Genomic DNA, 22322 nt, shown 5'->3' on the forward strand with positions numbered 1-22322 from the left:
ATTGTTTTTTATTTTTTCTTTTTAGCTAGACACTGCCTGAAATAACAGCTAGAAAGTTTGGAAATGTTTTTTCCCTTTCTGATCATAGTGAATAGCTGTGTCCTGAGAAGATAAACATGAACAAATTACTTATGCCACAAAGGAAATAGGCGAGTAGGCCAGAGGGAATGTGGCTATCATTGGAGCTGAGAGAACAAGCCGAAGTCTGAGAAACATGCGTGCATTCGTTCATTTATAATCTTATACAGCCTTAGGCTTTCATTTGGTCTTAACCCTCAGGTTTGAGGTTTTCTAGTTAATAAGAAAGTCAATGGCAACAGTTTTCAAAACATTTTACTGTAATCTATGGCAAAAAAAGAAGTTTAAGTATGACCCCCATAACACAAGTGTGTATATTAACGATTTTCACATAATAAACCCGTAATAGTGCACCTTCGCTGTGCACTAGTATACTGTAGTATCTGTTACTGTGTTTTGTTTTGAAAGTGCTGGTTCTGACCCATGAATAGACCCTCTAATGGGTTGTGATACAGTTTAAATAAAGGGTAGTCTGGCCCTTTGGGTGGATTAGAAGTAGCAATAACTTATCTACAGTTCTAAAATTTATATTCCTTCTACCTGCCATTTCTTTCATATTTGGATTATAACCTTGGTAATAAGACAGAAAAGTGCTAATTCAGTGAATTCAGCAGCCATTCAGTTTAAAACTCCAAATACTCTGAAATACTAGTAGTCCACAAATTAGCCTGGTCTTATTTCTTGACACTCCATATAATAATTAGGAAACATTCCATGTCATTACTGGGGAAACTCTTTTATTTGTTCATTGTTAATATCATTTAATACAGAACTCTAAAATACTGAGTCATAAAATTTTGAAATGCACATGAAGTCTTCTTCATATATTCCTGTCTTTTCCCCTTCCAGTACCCTAAAGCTTGTCTACCCTTCTCAATCCACAAATCCCTTCTTGTCGGTGCTTAATATACTATTTAGTTATATTTCAAAGCTGAGACCCCTTAAAACAGAGATCTTGTTACTAAGGACCATAATGGAGCACTTTCTGCTTTGTAAGTTTTAAAATATAAGCTTCTCATAAGAAATCTGAGTACAGGCCATGGAGAGTAGACATCCCTGACAAGTAACATTTGTAAAATGTATGAAACCAAAGGCCTACTATAGGAGAACAGGAGAAATATTTTCCCAGTCAAAACTGTGTAGAAATTTTAAATGGCGTCAAAACATGTCCTTTAAAATAATTTTTTCCTAAAGTCACTTTATAATCAAATCTTAACATTCTATCAGCAAAGGCTTTAAATATACTGTACTTGTTGAAGAATCATTACAGTGTATGAATGAAGCTCCACATTGCAGTGATAAAAGTACACTTTCCACATCTAAGACACATTTTCTACCTAAGAATTTTTAGCAGGAATCACTGTTGTCTGTGAGATCCATGAGTATGAAAATGCCTTAAGCTTTATGCCATCTATTTACTTTGTAAAGTGAGATTTTACCCCTCTTTAGTTAGTTTCAGCACTGTTTGCTAGGTCTTCACAGAATTACAGATGCTGCTTAAGCATGTACAAAAGTAATCACTAGAGAATGAGAAAATTGAACACAATCATTCAAAACTAAGATACAAAAAGGACACATGGAAAAAGCTTTTGAAAAATAAGTGAAGGTGAAGCTTTTGAAATATTTTCTTAGAGCGACAAAAGTAATGCTGAATATTAGGTTTTTGGCAGTAACTCAAAAATCTTGAAATATATCCTATTATAGGTACTTTTTCACAAGAAAATAACCATTGTGTTAGCTTCTGAAGTAACATTAAATTAACTGAAATCATCACATAAAATACCTGCACTAGTAGATCCAATTCCTGTGGTGAGCACAGATCTTGGTGTAATCTTTGCTGCATATTTGAGGAATTGAGATTTCCCTGTGCCAGGATCCCCAACCAATAAAAGATGAGATTCACCTAGAAAAGCATAAATAAAGTTTCTAACTGCTATGAAAAGACTCATAAGTATAATTAGTCAAAAATGGTCCATTTGGAATGCTCACACAATTTTTATTTTATATAGTATTTTAGTTTAAGGTCATTCAAGGAAGACTTTATCCAGAATGTCCTTAGAAAAGTTAACTTTCAAAATAAATAATAGTCTTTGGATTTCTGAGTGCAGCATTTAAAATTAAAAACTTTTAAGAAATTCTTGTTCTAGTTCCAGATGTTTAGGGACTGTGTTTAACATTTAAAAAACTTTCAGCTTATGAAGTTTCTGATTTTATTTAATTTATTTTAAATATCAAACTACTGTGATTAATTCTTTCCATCCATCCATACAAGTATACTTTTAAGTGTTTGCGACTTTGAACGTGTTTTATAAACACCAAATCACTTATGATTCTAACAGTTAAGTGAAAACCTTTTCATTCTATGAAAATTTTAGTAGTTTCATGAAACATCTATCTTAAAAGTTCTTACTTTTGAATGTAACATAGAAAAACATGTGAATATCCTGTGGCAGATGTTATCTCACTGACCAAGCAAATTTATTCAGTCATATTCAAGTATTTTCTGAAAATATTAATAGGGAAATACTATTTAAGTTCAATATTTAGCAGAATGCCTTGTAACAGTAGGTAATCAAGAAATACAATATGCATAAACCTTATTATACTTACTATTCTATACAGTATGGTTTTTGAGTCCTTACCAACACCTGGTTTACAATAATGTCCTTTTAGTCTTTTGGTTAAGCCTTTGGTTATTACGGCCCTTATACTACCTATATGAGGGCCATAATAAACCTAATTTATGCCATTCAGGTCAGTTAAGTGTTTTAACCATAAAAGAGCTCCCTGCCATTTGGAAATGACTTGAGTCATTTTGGCTTGAATGCGTGACCTGCAGCAGCAGCTCTCGGCAGATGGCATATTTGCTGCCCACCAGCAGAAGGCGAACCAGCAGGCAGATGACTGAGAGCAACAGTCTAAGAGGCACACACTGACAGTCACAGATGGAGAGACACTGACTTGGAGACATTGAAAAGCACTGTTTCTAATCCTTTCCTCTTGGAGAAAGACTGGAAATCCAATGAAAAACAGACAGTAAAAGAAACATAAAGATTTTATATTGTGGCTCCCTTATAGGCAAAAGTCTGTGGAAAGACTGGAATTCTACAAAGTAGTTCCTGATGTTGGACTGAGTATTAGACAGTGAACAACTGTCAGTTTTTAAAAGACTGCATTTGGAAAATAAAGCTCAACAAGCAATTTTTCATTCAGCAAAGGGAAATCGTAGCTTCTCTTCTTACTGTATGTGTTAGTATTTCTCAGAAATCTTAATGGGTACCAACCTCTGACCCGTGTTCCTGTAGCATCGGTTCTTTGAATCCCACCAGCCAGCACCATGGCCACAGCAAGCTTTACTAGGTACATTCCAAAAACTTGAGGGCACAAGCTGGCCAATATTTCATTCCTTCCTGGGAAAAGCAGAAAGATGAGTTATCATAATTTTTCAAGAAATACTAACTGAAATTTCCCTTTTTGTCCTATCTTCTTATAAACACTCTAAAATGATCTGACTAAAAGAAGTGAATAATGTTTTGTTCCTAAAAGTCCTTTTCTTATTAATGCCTTGAGATGAAAAGTTCTGGCTGCCACCTGTTTTAAGTTTCTATAAGTTTAGCATATTTATAAGGGACAGAAAGAAATGTCTTTTCTCCCTCATCAGGCTAGCATTATCCCTTAATACCAGCTGCACTTCCTGTGCAATAATTTCAGTAAAATTACTCCACTCCTAAATAAAAGGAAGGTGTTCTCAGAAACAATGAGTCAGACTGTAGAAAACTATGTAAGGTACTTGGAGGTTCTTCAGAGGTATAAAAGAGGTAAAATCAACCCATCCTGTGAGTCAATTCAGCATTTGCTCTGAGCAGTTTGGTAAATTCTGTTTTATCTATACTCAGTATCTGTGTTATCAGGATATTTAGAAGATCATTATAAACAACTCTAGGAGTCCAAGCTGGAGTTGTTAAGATTCTTCTGATCACATGCTTTAAGTAAGAGGTTATCATTGTCTTAGGCTCTGTTTCTAGAAATGTCAGACACTAAATCCAAAAATCTGCCTATCCCATCCATGAATAATTTAGATATTTCGTTCTGTCATTGACCAGTCAACCAATGAGGTGCATAGATTCTAACAAGCCTTTCCTGAGTTTGTCGTATTTGGAACTCACTACTGTGATGGCACTCGGTGTGTCTACATTCATGTGACCAGAAATTAATGTCCGTATGTTGTGTCCCTAGTCACTCAGTCATGTCCGACTTTTTCTGACACCATGGACTGCAGCCTGCCAGGCTCCTCTGTCCATGGGATTCTCCAGGCAAGAATACTGGAGTGGGTTGCCATGCCCTCTTCCAGGTATCCTTTCAACCCAGGGATTGAACCCAGGTCTCCGGCATTGCAGGCAGATTCTTTATCATCTGAGCCACCAGGGAAACCTAATGTCCTCATGCTGGTAACTAATTTGCACATCTGAGAGCTTTTATATTTAACTTTGAGTTTGTACGTTTCAGTGATAGCTCTTTTGAGGAGGAAGGTAATCATACAAGTACTACTTTAGCTGATGACACCAGTTCCAGAAGCTTTTTCACCAAGATAAAGGAAAGGGGTTCCTCCATAATTTATGGCCCTATGCACAAAGGCTACTTTTGTAAGGAATCAAAATTGACTCAGTGGCAATTAAGCTCTGGTGATGTAACCTGGGATGGCAGAAGTAGTGAAGAAAGAAAACATTCTAGTGTAAATAAAACAGGAACCAAAAAAAGAATTAGTCAACCCTGGAAGGAATTTCATTAACTGCTAAAGGGATTCCTTCCCTTTTCCAAGGTAGAAAGCCCAGAGAAAAAGATGAAATGTCTGAGATCTACATAGTTAAGACCTGACAGCAGGTACATAAATTCTGACCAGAATCTAGAAATTACACATAAAAAGAAACAATAGCTTCAGTAAGCAGGGAACAAGTGGACAAACTGGCCTGGGAGACACTCAAGTCAAAGCTGTCAAAGAGCCAGCTTTCTGAGTAAAGGTGGATTCCCTGACTAATGTGCTGACAGGAAGCACTTCCTATGGGCTTTCAGGTCAGAGCCCAGTGTTACTAGCTGCCTGACCTGGGGCAAGGTTCTGACTCTCTCCGCCTCCATCTCCTTATCTGTGAGATGGAGATGATAATGGTATTGCAGATAGAGCTGTTCAGGAGTTAATTATTGCACAGCACACAGAATAGTGCCTGGCACATAGGAGCTACTGAAACTCTTATACCTGTATTACTTGTGCCTATATCTTATCTCACCATTTCCTCACACTGTGGTCATCATAAAAGATAAACTGAAGTCCGATCTGAGGTACCAGAGAAAGGCAAAGGGGAAGGTCCATTGCCTAAATTTGTTATCTAAAGTTGAAAAACTTAATTCCTTGGGTCATGGCAATAGAAGCTCTCATGACTCTTATCACGGAAGAGAATTCATTAGGGGGAATGATACACCAACACTTTCCTTCCTCTCCCTCTCCGGGCAAATTTCTGGTTCTAGACTGTGTTAATAGTGTGCCCATGTAATCCACTCTTGTGGCACGGCCATTATTTACCCCATTGAAGAGAACTTAGGTCTAAGATGATAAGTCACCCTGGAGTGGGTTCAGATGGCCCAACAGAACCCAACCCCTTTGGGTTTCTAGCCATCCCCTAAGCATCAGGGTCAGGGGATCCCTGAGATCACAAGAAAATCTTCAGCTCCTTGTCGGCACTCACAGTATCAGATCTTAATGAAGCAAGCCAACCTCCCAGAGCTGAGAAATGTAGTAATGTCTGTCTGTAGACAAGCAAAATGAAGACACACTGGATACAGCTCCCCACCTTCACCACCCTCCCTCCGCCCCCAACACACACACACACACACACACACACACACACACACACTTTGAAATGCTAAGATATGGCTGATAATAGGTACTCAAGAAACTAACAAAGCAGAATCTTCATACTAAAAAGAAAAATGTTGCCTCATTTTCTCCCTGTCTTCCTACTTATATTTCCCACAGGTTATTATAATTATTTCTTCCTTTCATCTGGTAAATAAGATGTATAGCTATAGCCTTCTAATTAAAACAAGATAGACTCTTTGATCAGCAGCACAAAGCACTTCTGATAGCCCTGTATGATGCCCTTCCTAACACTGTTACAGATTTTTGTAGGGAATTGATCGGGAGAAACAATGTTAAGTAAAAAAACTTATTTAAAAATACATATGGTTCATACAGTCAAAGCACTGAAGAATTGATGCTTTCTAACTGTGCTGTACAAGACTCTTGAATGTCCCCTGGACAGCAAGAAGATCAAATCAGTCAATCCTAAAGGAAATCAACCCTGAATATTCACTGGAAGGACTGATGTTGAAGCTCCAATACTTTGGCCACCTGATGCGAAGAGCCGACTCACTGGAAAAGACCCTGATGCTGGGAAAGATGGAGGGCAGGAGAAGAAGGGGGCAACAGTGGATGAGATGGTTGGATGGCATCACTGACTTAATGGACATGACTTTGAGCAAACTCTAGGAGATGGTGAAGGACAGGGAAGCCAGGTGTGCTGCAGTCCATGGGGTCGTAAAATCAGAGACGACTTAGGCGAATGAACAACATGATTTGTAAAAGATTTGCTTAATGAAGCTATAATACAGAGACCTTTGGTTCTTTATGGATCAGATAAAAGAATGATTGATAACCACTATATATGTGTTACACACATAAGCAAAAGAAAAAAAAATCCCACAAAATAAAAGCCAATTGCTTGTATTTAAAGCAAATGAAAGTCTTATTTTATGGAATGATATCTGTCCAATTCAATACATGATTTATGATACATAATCACTGTGTATTAGATCTGAGGTGAAGCTTCTCAGAAATAGTCTATTATTGGCTTCCATTTATTTTTCTCAGAAGATGCCTCCAAGAAAGAATGAAAACAGACACTTGAAGATTTAATTGGTGTTTTATATAGTTGGGATTTTTTAATAAAAAATGCTCTAGAAACCCAAAGGCTATAATGTTTTCATCTGTGTAATTACATCTTAAGTGTCATACTCAGAAATTTTTGCTGTGATGACAAAGATTTTTTGCATCTCTCTTACCATCTTTTTTACCATTCCATATTTTTAAATCTTTAGGTAAAAGAGTGAAGCTGTCTTAATGATACAAGATGAATCAGAAGAGAAATGATTTTAACAGAATAAAGTTTCATAACAGAATGAGTTTTGCCTGTTTAAGGAGGAACTATAATTGGTAAAGAAGGTAGAAAACTCTGAAACTATTTTGGCCAGATAAGAGATATTAAAATAATAGTTGGAAATGGAAAATCTCTTGGGATTTCTAGTAAGATCACTGAACAGAGAGGATTATGCCAGAAAAGGGCTTTAAAGGGAGATTATAGCTAGAGGCACTGGCTAAAGCTACTCCCTCAGAACACAGCCACTGATGCACAGCATGTAAATCACCAACATCATGAATGAAATGCCATTAATAAATATCAGCTCCATACCCTTAATCACAAACCTGCAAAAGGATCGCTCTTATAGTGTTCCCAAAAGTCTTCAAATTCCTTTCGGACCTCCTCATCCATGTTGACCCCTGCAGACTCTTCGTTATTTACTTGGATATAATTGGCCTTCAGGACTATCTCCACTTCACAGCGCACATCTTGCTTAAAGGGCTTCCACCGCTGCATTACAACTCCATAAATAGTGATGTCATCACCTGGAAAAAAGCACTGAGTGAATCCAGCAGTAGCACCTGCCTGCTTGGGCACAAACTCGACAAAGGACCAGAACCAAGAAATCAACCACTACCCCACCAGGGTTTTAGAGTGGTGTACATTCCTCTAGAAACCATTCGGGGCAAAAGAACACAGTGTCCCGATTTATTTATTTTTTTTAATCAGGCACTAGTATTTGCACAGCTAAAAGCTAAAGCCAGCACTTTAATTTTTCTTAATCTGCCATATGACAATCACACCAAATTCTAACCTGTCCCTGGGAAAATACTGGATGATATATTCACTGTGATTCTATTGCGTGAAATGTTCATCCTCTCAGAACAGTAACCATGTCGTTCTCATTTAATCAAGAGGTGGGGACTGCAGCCAGAAGGATAAAGTGCAGTCTGTCCTTCAATATTCCCAGGGGATTGGTTCCAGAATCAACCTCAGATATCAAAATCCGGGGATGCTCAAGTCCAAATCTGCGGTTCCACATCCATGGCTTCAACCAACCGTGCATCATGTAGTACTCTAGTATATTTACTGTTGAGAAAAACCTGTGTATATGTGGACCCATGCTGTTCAAAGCACTGTTGTTCAAGGTCCAACTGCACAATCAACCGGTGTCAGGAAAGCAGACAATATTGTGATGATGGGTACAATGATACTACTTCTAGTTCCCAGTGTATTCATTTTTACTCAAGTACACTTATTAACGTTCACTCACCTTTTTTGTTTTTTAAAGGACAAAAGAATGAGTGCACCAAGAAATGAATGAATACTAGTTCTATTTCAAAGCTCCTCTCCACAAGCTATGAAAGCAAAAATCCCACTTGATTCTTCTTGATTGGTTCCTTCCCACTTATGGACACTCTCCCATTCTTTTTTTTTTTTTTTAATATATATTTATTTTAATTGGAGGCTAATTACTTTACAATATTGTAGTGGTTTTGCCATATATCAGCATGAATCCGCCACAGGTGTACATGTGTTCCCCATCCTGAACCCCCCTCCCACCTCCCTCCCTATACCATCCCTCTGGGTCATCCCAGTGCACCAGCCATGAGCACCCTGTCTCATGCAACGAACCTGGACTGGCGATTTGTTTCATATATGATAATATACATGTTTCAATGTGATTCCCCCAAATCATCCCACTCTCGCCATCTCCCACAGAGTCCAAAAGACTGTTCTATACATGTGTCTCTTTTCTGTCTCGCATATAGGGTCATCATTACCATCTTTCTAAATTCCATATATATGCGTTAGTATACTGTATTGGTGTTTTTCTTTCTGGCTTACTTCACTCTGTTTAATAGGCTCCAGTTTCATCCACCTCATTAGAACTGATTCAAATGTATTCTTTTTAATGGCTGAGTAATATTCCATTGTGTATACGTACCACATTTTCTTATCCATTTGTCTGCTGATGGACATCTAGGTTGCTTCCATGTCCTGGCTGTTATAAACAGTGTTGCGATGAACATTGGGGTACACGTGTCTCCTTCCCTTCTGGTTTCCTCGGTGTGTATGCCCAGCAGTGGGATTGCTGGGTCATATGGCAGTTCTATTTCCAGTTTTTTAAGGAATCTCCACACTGTTCTCCATAGTAACTGTACTAGTTTGCATTCCCACCAACAGTGTAAGAGGGTTCCCTTTTCTCCACACCCTCTCCAGCATTTATTGTTTGTAGACTTTTGGATAGCAGCCATTCTAACTGGTATGAAATGGTACCTCACTGTGGTTTTGATTTGCATTTCTCTGATAATGAGTGATGTTGAGCATCTTTTCATGTGTATGTTAGCCATCTGTATGTCTTCTTTGGAGAAATGTCTATTTAGTTCTTTGGCCCATTTTTTGATTGGGTTGTTCATTTTTCTGGAATTGATCTGCAGGAGTTGCTTGTATATTTTTGAGATTAATTATTTGTCATTTGCTTCATTTGCTATTACTTTCTCCCATTCTGAAGGCTGTCTTTTCACCTTGTTTATAGTTTCCTTTGTTGTGCAAAAGCTTTTAAGTTTAATTAGGTCCCATTTTTTCTTTAATTTCCAATACTCTGGGAGGTGGGTCATAGAGGATCCTGCTGTGATTTATGTTGGAGAGTGCTTTGCCTATGTTCTCCTCTAGGAGTTTTATAGTTTCTGGTCTTACGTTTAGATCTTTAATCCATTTTGAGTTTATTTTTGTGCATGGTGTTAGGAAGTGTTCTAGTTTCATTCTTTTACAAGTGGTTGACCAGTTTTCCCAGCACCACTTGTTAAAGAGATTATCTTTTCTCCACTGTATATTCTTGCCTCCTTTGTCGAAGACAAGGTGTCCATAGGTGCGTGGATTTATCCCTGGGCTTTCTATTTTGTTCCATTGATCTATATTTCTGTCTTTGTGCCAGTACCATACTGTCTTGATGACTGTGGCTTTGTAGTACAGTCTGAAGTCAGGCAGGTTGATTCCACCAGTTCCATTCTTCTTTCTCAAGATTGCTTTGGCTATTCGAGGTTTTTTGTATTTCCATACAAATTGTGAAATTATTTGCTCTAGTTCTGTGAAAAATACCATTGGTACCTTGATAGGGATTGCACTGAATCGATAGATTGCTTTGGGTAGTATACTCATTTTCACTATATTGATTCTTCCAATCCATGAACATGGTATATTTATCCATCTATTAGTGTCCTCTTTGATTTCTTTCATCAGTGTTTTATAGTTTTCTATATATAGGTCTTTTGTTTCTTTAGGTAGATATATTCCTAAGTATTTAATTATTTTTGTTGCAATGGTGAATGGAATTGTTTCCTTAATTTCTCTGTTTTCTCATTATTAGCGTATAGGAATGCAAGGGATTTCTGTGTGTTAAATTTTATATCCTGCAACTTTACTATATTCATTGATTAGCTCTAGTCATTTTCTGGTGGAGTCTTTAGGGTTTTCTATGTAGAGGATCATGTCATCTGCAAACAGTGAGAGCTTTACTTCCTCTTTTCCAATCTGGATTCCTTTTATTTCTTTTTCTGCTCTGATTGCTATGTTGAATAGCAGTGGTGAGAGTGGGCACCGTTGTCTTGTTCCTGACTTTAGGGGAAATGCTTTCAGTTTTTCACCATTGAGGATAATGTTTGCTGTGGGTTTGTCATATATAGCTTTTACTATGTTGAGGTATGTTCCTTCTATTCCTGCTTTCTGGAGGGTTTTTATCATAAATGGATGTTGAATTTTGCCAAAGGCTTTCTCTGCGTCTATTGAGATAATCATATGGCTTTTATCTTTCAATTTGTTAATGTGGTGTATTACGTTGATTGATTTGCAGATATTGAAGAATCCTTGCATCCCTGGGATAAAGCCCACTTGGTCATGATGTATGATCTTTTTAATATGTTGTTGGATTCTGTTTGCTAGAATTTTGTTAAGGATTTTTGCATCTATGTTCATCAGTGATATTGGCCTGTAGTTTTCTTTTTCTGTGGCATCTTTGTCAGGTTTTGGTATTAGGGTGATGGTGGCCTCATAGAATGAGTTTGGAAGTTTACCTTCCTCTGCAATTTTCTGGAAGAGTTTGAGTAGGACAGGTGTTAGCTCTTCTCTAAATTTTCGGTAGAATTCAGCTGTGAAGCCGTCTGGACCTGGGCTTTTGTTTGCTGGAAGATTTGATTACAGTTTCAATTTCCGTGCTTGTGACTGGTCTGCTAAGATTTTCTGTTTCTTCCTGGTTCAGTTTTGGAAAGTTGTACTTTTCTAAGAATTTGTCCATTTCTTCCAGGTTGTCCATTTTATTGGCATATAATTGCTGACAATAGTCTCTTATGATCCTTTGTATTTCTGTGTTGTCTGTTGTGATCTCTCCATTTTCATTTCTAATTTTGTTGATCTGATTCTTCTCCCTTTGTTTCTTGATGAGTCTGGCTGATGGTTTGTCAATTTTATTTATCTTCTCAAAGAACCAGCTTTTGGCTTTGTTGATTTTTGCTATGGTCTCTTTTGTTTCTTTTGCATTTATTTCTGCCCTGATTTTTAAGATTTCGCTCCTTCTACTAACCCTGGGGTTCTTCATTTCTTCCTTTTCTAGTTGCTTTAGGTGTAGAGTTGGGTTATTTATTTGACTTTTTTCTTGTTTCTTGAGGTAAGCCTGTATTGCTATGAACCTTCCCCTTAGCACTGCTTTTACAGTGTCCCAGACATGGAACAACAGACTGGTTCCAAACAGGAAAAGGAGTAGGTCAAGGCTGTATATTGTCACCCTGCTTATTTAACTTATATGCAGAGTACATCATGAGAAACACTGGGCTGGAGGAAGCACAGGCTGGAATCAAGATTGCCAGGAGAAAGATCAATAACCTCAGATACGCAGATGACACTACCCTTATGGCAGAAAGTGAAGAAGAACTAGAGAGCCTCTTGATGAAAGTGAAAGAGGAGAGTAAAAAAGTTGGCTTAAAGCTCAATATTCAGAAAACTAAGATCATGGCATCTGGTCCCATCACTTCATGGCAAATAGATGGGGAAACAGTGGAAACAGTAGCTGATTTTAATTTTCTGGGCTCCAAAATCACTGTAGATGGTGACTGCAGCCATGAAATTAAAAGATGCTTACTCCTTGGAAGGAAAGTTATGACCAACCTAGACAGCATATTCAAAAGCAGAGACATTACTTTGCCAACAAAGGTTCATCTAGTCAAGGCTATGGTTTTTCCAGTGTCATGTGTGGATGTGAGAGTTGGACTATAAAGAAAGCTGAGCGCTGAAGAATTGATTATTTTGAACTGTGGGGTTAGAGAAGACTCTTGAGAGTCCCTTGGACTGTAAGGGGATCCAACCAGTCCATCCTAAAGGAGATCAGTCCTGGGAATTCATTGGAAGGACTGATGTTGAAGCTGAAACTCCAATACTTTGGCCACCTGATGCGGAGAGCTGACTTATTTGAAAAGACCCTGATGCTGGGAAAGATTGAGGGCAGGAGGAGAAGGGGACAATGGAGGATGAGATGGTTGGATGGCATCACAGACTCAATGGATATGGGTTTGGGTGAACTCCAGGAGTTGGTGATGGACAGGGAGGCCTGGTGTGCTGTGGTTCATGGGGTCGCAAAGAGTTGGACACGACTGAGCAACTGAACTGAACTGAATAGGTTTTGGGTTGTTGTGTTTTCATTTTCATTCATTTCTATGCATATTTTGATTTCTTTTTTGATTTCTTCTGTGATTTGTTGGTTATTCAGCAGTGTGTTGTTCACCCATTCTTGATTAATGAGTAGAATATTAAACTTTTACAGGTTTTTCCTAAGAGGCCTTGGATAGTTTATAGGAATATTCTCCAAATACTGACATATTTTTTATCATTACATACAATTCAATAAACCAATTAAGAAGTATAGGTGATTGCTTGGCATTCAATATTTTGGTGCTAGAGAAAAGGGGGCCAAAAGAAAAAAAAAGATATAATCCTAGTCCCCAAGATTTCAATCTTGTTGCACATAGGATGCTGGAAATACCTTAAACCAACACTGGAATTTATACTTTGCACTATAAACTTAACCGGCAAGTCTTCATTTCCAAGCCTGTATCAAATATTAATTTTTGATATTTGTTGATGCAAAATGCCTTTCACTCTCTAAACATAAACGTGTGATGTGTAATCTGGAGTGCTTTGCTTTCTTAAAGAGAAGTCTTCTGTGAATGCTAAGTTAATGCAACTGGTGGTAGCAATTCACCGAATAGAAGGCATATTTCTAGCCTCAGGCAACTTGATAGTAAATGGTGACAAAGCCATTCAATAGGTTCTTCATACACTTTCAAGATCCTTCCTAAACCACTGCTGGATGGTTTTCAAAGCCCATCAGGAAGAGTGATCATTTCCTATATTGACTGTGCCCAATTTTTTTTTAGATGAACATAACCAGGGCAACATTATATGAACACTTTGATGAGTTCTCTACTATGGTCATTTAAATGGGTCATTTTATAGATGCTGTTTCTCTATTAAGTCAAATGAGAAACTTATGTTTCAGATATTGTACCCACTAGAAATACCATGACTCCACTAAGTGGCAACAATGTGTAAAATGTGGAGTACTCCAACTGTGAGGTTTATGAGATAGTCCAAGGCAATAAATACTCATTTGAAACTTACGTGATTTTCTACAGTAAATGTTATTGGAAACAATAATACTTTCAGGAAACTAAAATTCTCGCATTACACAATCCCATCTGTCTGTGCCCCTCTTCTGCCGCGTATTTACCACTGCAGCCACCCATGGTCAGACCTGTCTGATCTGCCTCACCGCCAGTTATCAGCATATAACCTCCGACTTCACTACTCTGCAATGTCAGACTGGGGTTCCTAACTAGACTGTGAATTCCCCGAGGGCAACGATTATGCTACTTATGTCTTCTGATTCTCAAAAAGGTTTGTAGCAGTGGATAAATGAAAAAATAGCTGTTGACAGACTGCTGCCAGCCATTCTTTATTGTAAGTGACATGTGAAAGAAAAATACCTTAAAATTTTTTTTTTTTAAGTGCAGAAAGAATTCAGTTCAGACCAACTGGATGAAAACATCTTAATCTCTATCAAAGGACATTTTCATGTTCTAGCTAAGCTCATACAAGCACTGCTTTGCTGATCCAGATATTAAAAATTCTGGTTAAAATCAAGAGTCTTCTATGAACAAGGTACTCTTACATAGCCTTGTCCATTTAGTAGGCAATCCCTGATCAAAGCTATTATTTACTTAAAATATTGTTTGGAGAACTATAAATTGTTACTATATTTGATATAAATATCAAAGTATGAGTTGGTGATTCTTGGTGGAAGGGGAAAGCCTTTTGACAAGGAATTATTCTTCACTCGTAGATACTAAACTCTTTGTTTTCATAGAGCCTTTGCCTCATCATTTTAATGAAATGCCAGCTCAGTAAATATTTTTTAAATAAGGCATTTGGAGAAGTCAAGGGTTAATAAAAGGGAAATGATGGAATTTAGAGGAATGAAACATTCTTGATTTGTCCAAGTAGGGGAGCACTGGGATATGAAATAAGAGGTCAAACATACCTGTTACGCCTCAGGGGACACACAGGTACTATTCGTCTTTTATAGAGATTAAGGTCTTTTATGTGAGGGCGGGAAATATTTAAAGCAGGACATGTTGAAATAAATTGAAAGGCAGTCATCAATAATAATCATTTCTATTTTCTGACCCAACTTCAATTCAAATTAAATGTTCAGTGAAAATTAACTAGTGAAAATAGCCAGTGAAAATCAGTAAGCAAACATATAGAACCAAGTTTTTAAGGTTTTTGGAATAAGAAAAACAGAAAGGTTAAGCTCTCATGGGCAAGTCAGGTTCTTCATCTATTAAACAAACAGCTAGACTAGATCGCTGAGCTCCAGCCCAGCTTCTTCCCTCTATCACCTCCCACCTCATGCCAGTATCTGTTCTCAAGTTCCCCACATTCACTTGCAGTTGATCTCAGGAAAATGAAACGTGGTTTTTCCTAATCAATACTTTTGTTGTTGTTGTTTAGTCACTAAGTCATGTCTTGACTCTTTTGGAACCCCATGGACTGTAGCATGTAAGGCTCATCTGTCCATGGGATTTCCCAGGCAAGAATACAGGAGTGGGTTGCCATTTCCGTCTCCAGGGGATCTGCCTGACCCAGGGATCGAACACACATCTCCTGATTGGCAGGTGGATTCTTTACAACTACGCCACCTGGGAAGCCCAATCAATACTTTCAGTTCAGTCGCTCAGTCGTGTCCGACTCTTTGTGACCCCATGAATTGTAGCACCCCAAGGCCTCCCTGTCCATCACCAACTCCCGAAGTTTACTCAGACTCATGTCCATTGAGTCGGTGATGCCATCCAGCCATCTCATCCTCTGTTGTCCCCTTCTCCTCCTGCCCCCAATCCCTCCCAGCATCAGGGTCTTTTCCAATGAGTCAACTCTTGGCATGAAGTGGCCAAAGTATTGGAGTTTCAGCCTTAGCCTCAGTCTTTCCAATGAACACTCAGGACTGATCTCCTGTAGAATGGACTGGTTGGATCTCCTTGCAGTCCAAGGGACTCTCAAGAGTCTTCTCCAACACCACAGTTCAAAAGCATGAAATATCAATAACCTCAGATATGCAGATGACACCACCCTTATGGCAGAAAGTGAAGAGGAACTAAAGAGCCTCTTGATGAAAGTGAAAGTGGAGAGTGAAAAAGTTGGCCTAAAGCTCAACATTCAGAAAACTAAGGTCATGGCATCTGGTCCCATCACTTCATGGCAAATAGATGGGGAAACAGTGGAAACAGTGTCAGACTTTATTTTTGGGGGCTCCAAAATCACTGCAGATGGTGACTGCAGCCATGAAATTAAAAGACGCTCACTCCTTGGAAGGAAGGTTATGATCAACCTAGATAGCATATTGAAAAGCAGAGACATTACTTTGCCAACAAAGGTCCGTCTAGTCAAGGCTATGGTTTTTCTAGTGGTCACGTATGGATGTGAGAGTTGGACTGTGAAGAAAGCTGAGACCTACTATATAAGTTAACAAAAGTTCATTCTTACCAGATTTGCAACTGTCTACTAAATCATCTTCCAGGATAACCTGCATCGATCGTGGAATACTTCCAACAGATAGCCTTTGAACCTAGCAAGGAAAAGAAAGAGGATACTGAGTACATGTAGATATATACTAAATATTCAGAAGCCTAGCAGTTCTTGACATTACTGTCTGTTTCTCTGGTATTATCATGCAATTTAATTATGATGGGGATTTAAGGAATTTTCTTGAAACTTGTGCCTACTATCAGTTGAAGAATTTACTAAAACTAAACTAAAATAAAAACATCCAGATGGAAATAGCTCAAAGTATAATCAACCTGGTGGGTGGTCAAAATAAAACATGCTCCAGCTACTAAACACAATAATAAAGTTACTTAACCAGAAAAGAGAGGCAGTTCTACCCTGATCTCTATTCATAAGACCTGGGACAAATCACTCAGTTCCTTTGATTATTCATTAGTAAGAGAACTCTAGCTTTATTCTTATTATATGTGTGCCTTATTACTTCCTTTATAGGAGACTAATCTCTCAGGTTCCCTTGCAGCTAAGTGTGGTCATATGACTAAGTTCTGACCAATGAGACACAAGCAAACTTGTTGCAGAAGACTTTGAGGGAGACAGCTTAAATGGATACTTGGTTTAGATGACAGGTGCTTTTGCTTCCTTTTTCCTATTCCTTGACTGGGATACAGATGTTACAGAATTGTAGCCACCATCCTGAACCACTGACCACCATAAGAATAGAAGCCATTTATTAAGAATGGTGTATGTAGAAAGACAGAAGGGGTCTGAGTCTTTGACACTGAATAAAGCCTTTGTGTTTAAGTTGCAAGTAAAGGAAACTAAGGCTCATGCACATATGTTTAAAATGTTTACATATACCTCATTTGGCACAGCATGTAAATTGTACCTAAACCCTAAATCCTGCCCACTCCAGTGTTTAACCACCAATTAAACCCATTTAATTTTTTCCTATCACTTAGGTAAACTTCTTAAAAATTCACTTTTTCAATTTAAAATAATTATTAAGTCACTTCATAACCTTCCTGCCAATGCTCACTATAAAAAGATGACCATTTTATGGTCTATAAATTCTATACTCTATGAGAAAAAAATTTCATGCTTGATCTTATACTAGGTGATGACGCAAGTTCCATATATAATCTGTTACATGTTCCCGAGTCCTGGCAGTTTACTCAAAGCTGAACAACACTTCTTCAAATTTATTTTTCTCATGTATTTGATCATTTACCTGTTCCTGAATTTTGATTTCCTGATAATCTCTACACCTGGTTGGAGATGACAAGTCTGAGAGGCAAGTGAATTTTGAAGAATCACAGTTCTCCAAGCTGGGACATGAGGATGGCCGGAAGAAAGTATAATACTGCTCAAAGTCGGCCTGGACCACAAATACATGCTTGCACTTGTTACACATGTAATCTCGCTCAAACTCCAGGATCTTCACCAGACTTGTTCGAATTACTGTCCCCGTGACAGACAAGAAGTGTCCCACATCCTTGGTTTTAGGGATGTGCTCCCTCACCAGCTCAGGACAAACAGGCAATCCTGATGGAGAAACAAAACAAAAACACATCAACTTATATCTTGAGATATGATTCCATGCAATATATTTTTCTCGTATTTCCTAAAGGAGTATAATTTCAGGAAAAAAGACAAAAACTTCTGGGTTTTACTTAAGAAAAAGGTCAAATCAACTCAATTAAGAAAATAGAAAAGACACAACAGTCAGAATGGCCATGATCAAAAAGTCTACAAATGATAAATGCTGGAGAGGGTATGGAGAGAAGAAAACCCTCCCACACTATTGATGGTGATGTACATTGGCAGAGTCACTATGGAGAACAGTATGGAGATTCCTTAAAAAACTAAAAATACAGCTTCCATATGTTCCAGAAATCCCATTCCTGGGAGAAAAACATGGTTGGCAAGAATACATGCATCCCAATGTAAACTGCAGTGTTGTTTACAACAGCCAAGACATGGAAGCAACCTAAATATCCATCGACAGAGGAATGGATAAAAAAGATGTAGTACATATATACAATGGGATATTACTCAGCCATTAAAAAGAATGAAATAATGCCATTTGCAGCAATATCAATGGACCTAGAGACTGTCATACGGAGTGAAGTAAGTCAGACAGAGGAGGAGAAATATCATATGATATCCCTTATATGTGAAATCTAAAAAGAAATGATACAAATGAATTTACTTACAGAAGAGTAAGAAAGTAAGAAAGAGACTCACAGACTCAGAGAACAAACCTATAGTTGCCATGGGAGTAGAGGGAAGGATGAGAGGAAGGGTTAGGGAGTTTGGGATAGACAGATACACACTGCCATATTTAAAATAGATAATCAACAAAGACCTACTGTATAGCACATGGAAATTTGCTCAATGTTATGTGGCAACCTGGTTGAAAGCGAAGTTTGAGGGAGAGTGGGTACATGTATATGTATGGCTGAGTCCCTTTGTTGATAGTTTCCCTGAAACTATCACAACATTGTTAATTGGCTATACCTCAGTATAAAAAAAAAGAAGAAGATGCAGCACATATATTTTAATACAATGGAATATTACTCAGCCATTAAAACAAATGAAATAAAGCCATTTACAACAACATGGATGAACCTGGAGATTATCATACTAAGTGAAATAAGTCAGATAGAGGAAGACAAATATCATATGATACTGCTTACATGTGAAATCTAAAAACCAACAAAATGATGCACACACTACTGTATTTAAAATAGATAACCAGTAAGGACCCACTGCAGAGCACAGGGAACTCTGCTCAATATTCTGTAATAACCTAAATGGGAAAAGAACTAGAAAAAGAACAGATACATGTGTACGTGTAATTGAATCGCTCTGTTGTATGGCTGAAACTAACACAACATTGTTAATCAACTATGCTCCGATATGTAATAAAAATTTTTTTAAAAATAGAAAAGAATTATTCCAAATAACAATTGTCAGTGGACTCTCTTTAAAAGTATGGATGATAAAACAACCTGGATTTTAAAAAGAACTGATCCCCTTAAGAGGGCTATCTGTTAAGTAGAATGTAAATACAGTACATTACATTCTATCTCAGTAAAAATGTAAATAGAGTATATAAATTTAACCTTACTCAATGACGAATACACTGCCACAAACCACACATAAAATCCATTGATGACTCTGAGTAAACCACAAAGCTAAGTGATAAAGAAATGGCAGTGGAATGACCAAAGGCTAGTGCTTTCTCTAGTTAGGTTTAGGATTTATTAATACATAAATCTGACAGTGTTTTCAAGCCTTGTAACTTGCCCTCTCTAGTCTTGCCTTTCTCATGACTTCCAATCTCCTAGTCCAGACAAAAAGCGTGAATATCTGCAAATCATGGTACCTCTGCAGCTTTCCTACGCTACTTTGGAGAACTCTCCCCAGTTCACTCAGCAAGGTAGAGTACATTCAGATTTACCCTTCTGCAAGAAAACCTAAATTGAGGCTAGCACCCTCACATGTACAAAAATAGAAGCGCTAAGCCAAATGGTAAAATGAATGCACCAATGCATAGAAGATGTCCTTTATATCTGGAGGAAACTTGTGCCAGGAAGAGTGTAAAAGAAGGTATTCCTGGGGTCCAGAGACATCTTCCTTTCCTTGCAAGTGAGGATCTAGACCTGGGCATGCTGGGTCATGACAAGACTATGCAATACTGGTTTTACTTCGATCAGCATGAGGAATTGTGCTAGAGAGACATTCCACACTCAGGAAGAAAGCAGGTGGGAGGTGAAGGGTTTTAGGCTCAACCACAAGGGTCCCTCCCTCTTATGCTCACCAACCCTCTCTGTGTTCCTCCTGCAGTGCCAGGGTGAGTGAATTCCCTGCTGTTCAGACCCGCCAAGGAGCCTGTGGCTAAATGCAATTATAGCATCTCTAATGAAAAAAACTAAGTAAACAATTACAACTGATTTTTCTAAGAAAATCAGCTTTTCATTATCTTCTACACTTTAACAATACAGGACAATATGACATCTTCATGTTGTTATCTCACTGAATGGAATCATGTATATGATACATGTGAAAATAAACTTTTTTTTTTTAGAATCAAACAAATTAGTCTGGAACATGATATCATTACCATTAAGTGATTTATTTTTTATTCTAAAGTAACTGCATTATTTTCAGAAAAGGGTAGTAGAGGTGAGTATATTTTTGGATCTTCACACTCTTTCATATTATTGCAATTTTTAAGCAAATTTATAATATGAAGATAGAGCCAAAAGTAACAGCAAAACTGACCACAAAATCAAAATCTTACAACTAAAAAAAAGTAAGGGATGATAGAAATGTCAATTTATTTTAATCTTTTTGTCTTACTATATGTTACTAAGTGTATTCTTCAACTTATCCCAGTAAAGCAGCAGGTACATCAGAAATTAAGCCACCATTAACACTAAACAACAAAAACTTCTATCATTCTCTGACTCATTTAACGAGAGAAATTAAATTATTACTTAAAACAGAGACACATCCAGATCTGTGTTAGAGGTTATGTCCAGATCAATTACTTCAGGAGAAGGCAATGGCACCCCACTCCAGTACTCTTGCTTGGAAAATCCCATGGATGGAGGAGCCTGGGGGGCTGCAGTCCATGGGGTCGCCAAGAGTCGGACACTACTGAGCGACTTCACTTTCACTTTTACTTTCATGCATCGGAGAAGGAAATGGCAACCCACTCCAGTGTTCTTGCCTGGAGAATCCCAGGGACGGGGGAGCCTCGTGGCTGCCGTCTATGGGGTTGCACAGAGTCGGACACAACTGAAGCGACTTAGCAGCAGCAACTTAGCAGCAATTACTTCAAGCCCGTGGTTGCCGGCAGGCAGTCCCTGGAAATCAGCATCAGCCTCAGAGCTTTTGAGAAATGCAGATTCTTGGGCAAGAGGTCAGATCTCTTCCATGAATAACTCTGGGGGTGGGGCCCAGCAATCAGCACTTTAACAAGTCCTACAGGTGATTCTGATGCCCATTAATGTTTGAGAAACACTACTTGAAATAACATGTGAGGGGCTTCCCTGAGGGCTCAGTGGTAAGGAATCTGCCTGCCAATGCAGGAGACATGAGTTCGATCCCTGATCCTAGAGGATACCACCTGCCATGGAGCAACTTAAGCCTATGCGCCACAACTACTGAGCCTGTGCTCTAGAGCCCGTGCTCCACAACAAGAGAAGCCACTGCAGTGGGAAGCCTGTGCAACACAGCTGCAGAGTAGCAGCCACTCTCTGCAACTAGAGAAAAGCCCGCACAGCATCGAAGACCCAGGACAGCCAAAAATAAATAAATAAATAATGTTAAAAAAAAACCCATGTGAGTGCTATTTTTTTCTCACTTTACTTTGATGCTGTGTATTTGAATACCTTTCATCAAAACCACTGGGAATAGCAAGTAAATTTTCTGTGTCTATGCATGCTCAGTCGCTCAGTCGTGTCTGACTGTTTGTGACCCCATGGACTGCAGCCTGCCAGGCTCCTCTGCCCATGCAGTTTTCCAGGCAAGGATACTGGAGTAGGTTGCCATTTCCTACTCTAGGGGATGTTCCCGATCCAGGAATCAAACTTGCGTCTCCTGCACTGGCAGGCGATTCTTTACCACTGCACCACCTGGGAAGCCCAAGTAAACTTCAGACCAATAAAAATCCCAGAAGACAAAGAACAATGCATATTCTAGAAAAACAAACCAGAAAAATGTCTTATGTTCCTAAGGAGATTGAACCACAGAGACATCCTGTGTGTGTGTGTTCAGTCACTCAGTCGTATCCAACTCTATGGGACCCTGTGGATGGTAGCCCACCAGACTCCTCTGTCCCTGGGATTTACACCTGGCGAGAATACTAGAGTGGGTTGCCATTTCCTCCTCCAGGGAATCTTCTAGACCCAGAGATCGAACCCATGTTTCCCA

The 22322-nt window shown here is 38.5% G+C and overlaps 1 protein-coding gene across 6 annotated transcripts in view; it reads right to left on the minus strand.

Annotated features, from left to right (window-relative positions):
• The window catches only part of MCM9 (minichromosome maintenance 9 homologous recombination repair factor), a 94108-nt gene that overhangs the window by 66412 nt on the left and 5374 nt on the right, over positions 1 to 22322 (minus strand). For 5 of the 6 annotated variants that reach the window (XM_025294765.3, XM_025294767.3, XM_025294766.3 and 2 more), the window contains 5 exons: positions 17608 to 17921; positions 16359 to 16440; positions 7613 to 7813; positions 3363 to 3488; positions 1862 to 1981 (listed from right to left, as the gene is read on the minus strand). In XM_025294765.3, coding sequence (XP_025150550.2) covers positions 1862 to 1981; positions 3363 to 3488; positions 7613 to 7813; positions 16359 to 16440; positions 17608 to 17921 — 843 coding nt within the window. Of the gene's footprint in view, positions 1 to 1861; positions 1982 to 3362; positions 3489 to 7612; positions 7814 to 16358; positions 16441 to 17607; positions 17922 to 22322 lie in introns of those variants that run through there. The other variant, XR_006542458.2, reaches the window with a different exon arrangement.

This window comes from Bubalus bubalis, chromosome 10 (assembly GCF_019923935.1).
Source record: "Bubalus bubalis isolate 160015118507 breed Murrah chromosome 10, NDDB_SH_1, whole genome shotgun sequence".
Taxonomy (NCBI): domain Eukaryota; kingdom Metazoa; phylum Chordata; class Mammalia; order Artiodactyla; family Bovidae; genus Bubalus; species Bubalus bubalis.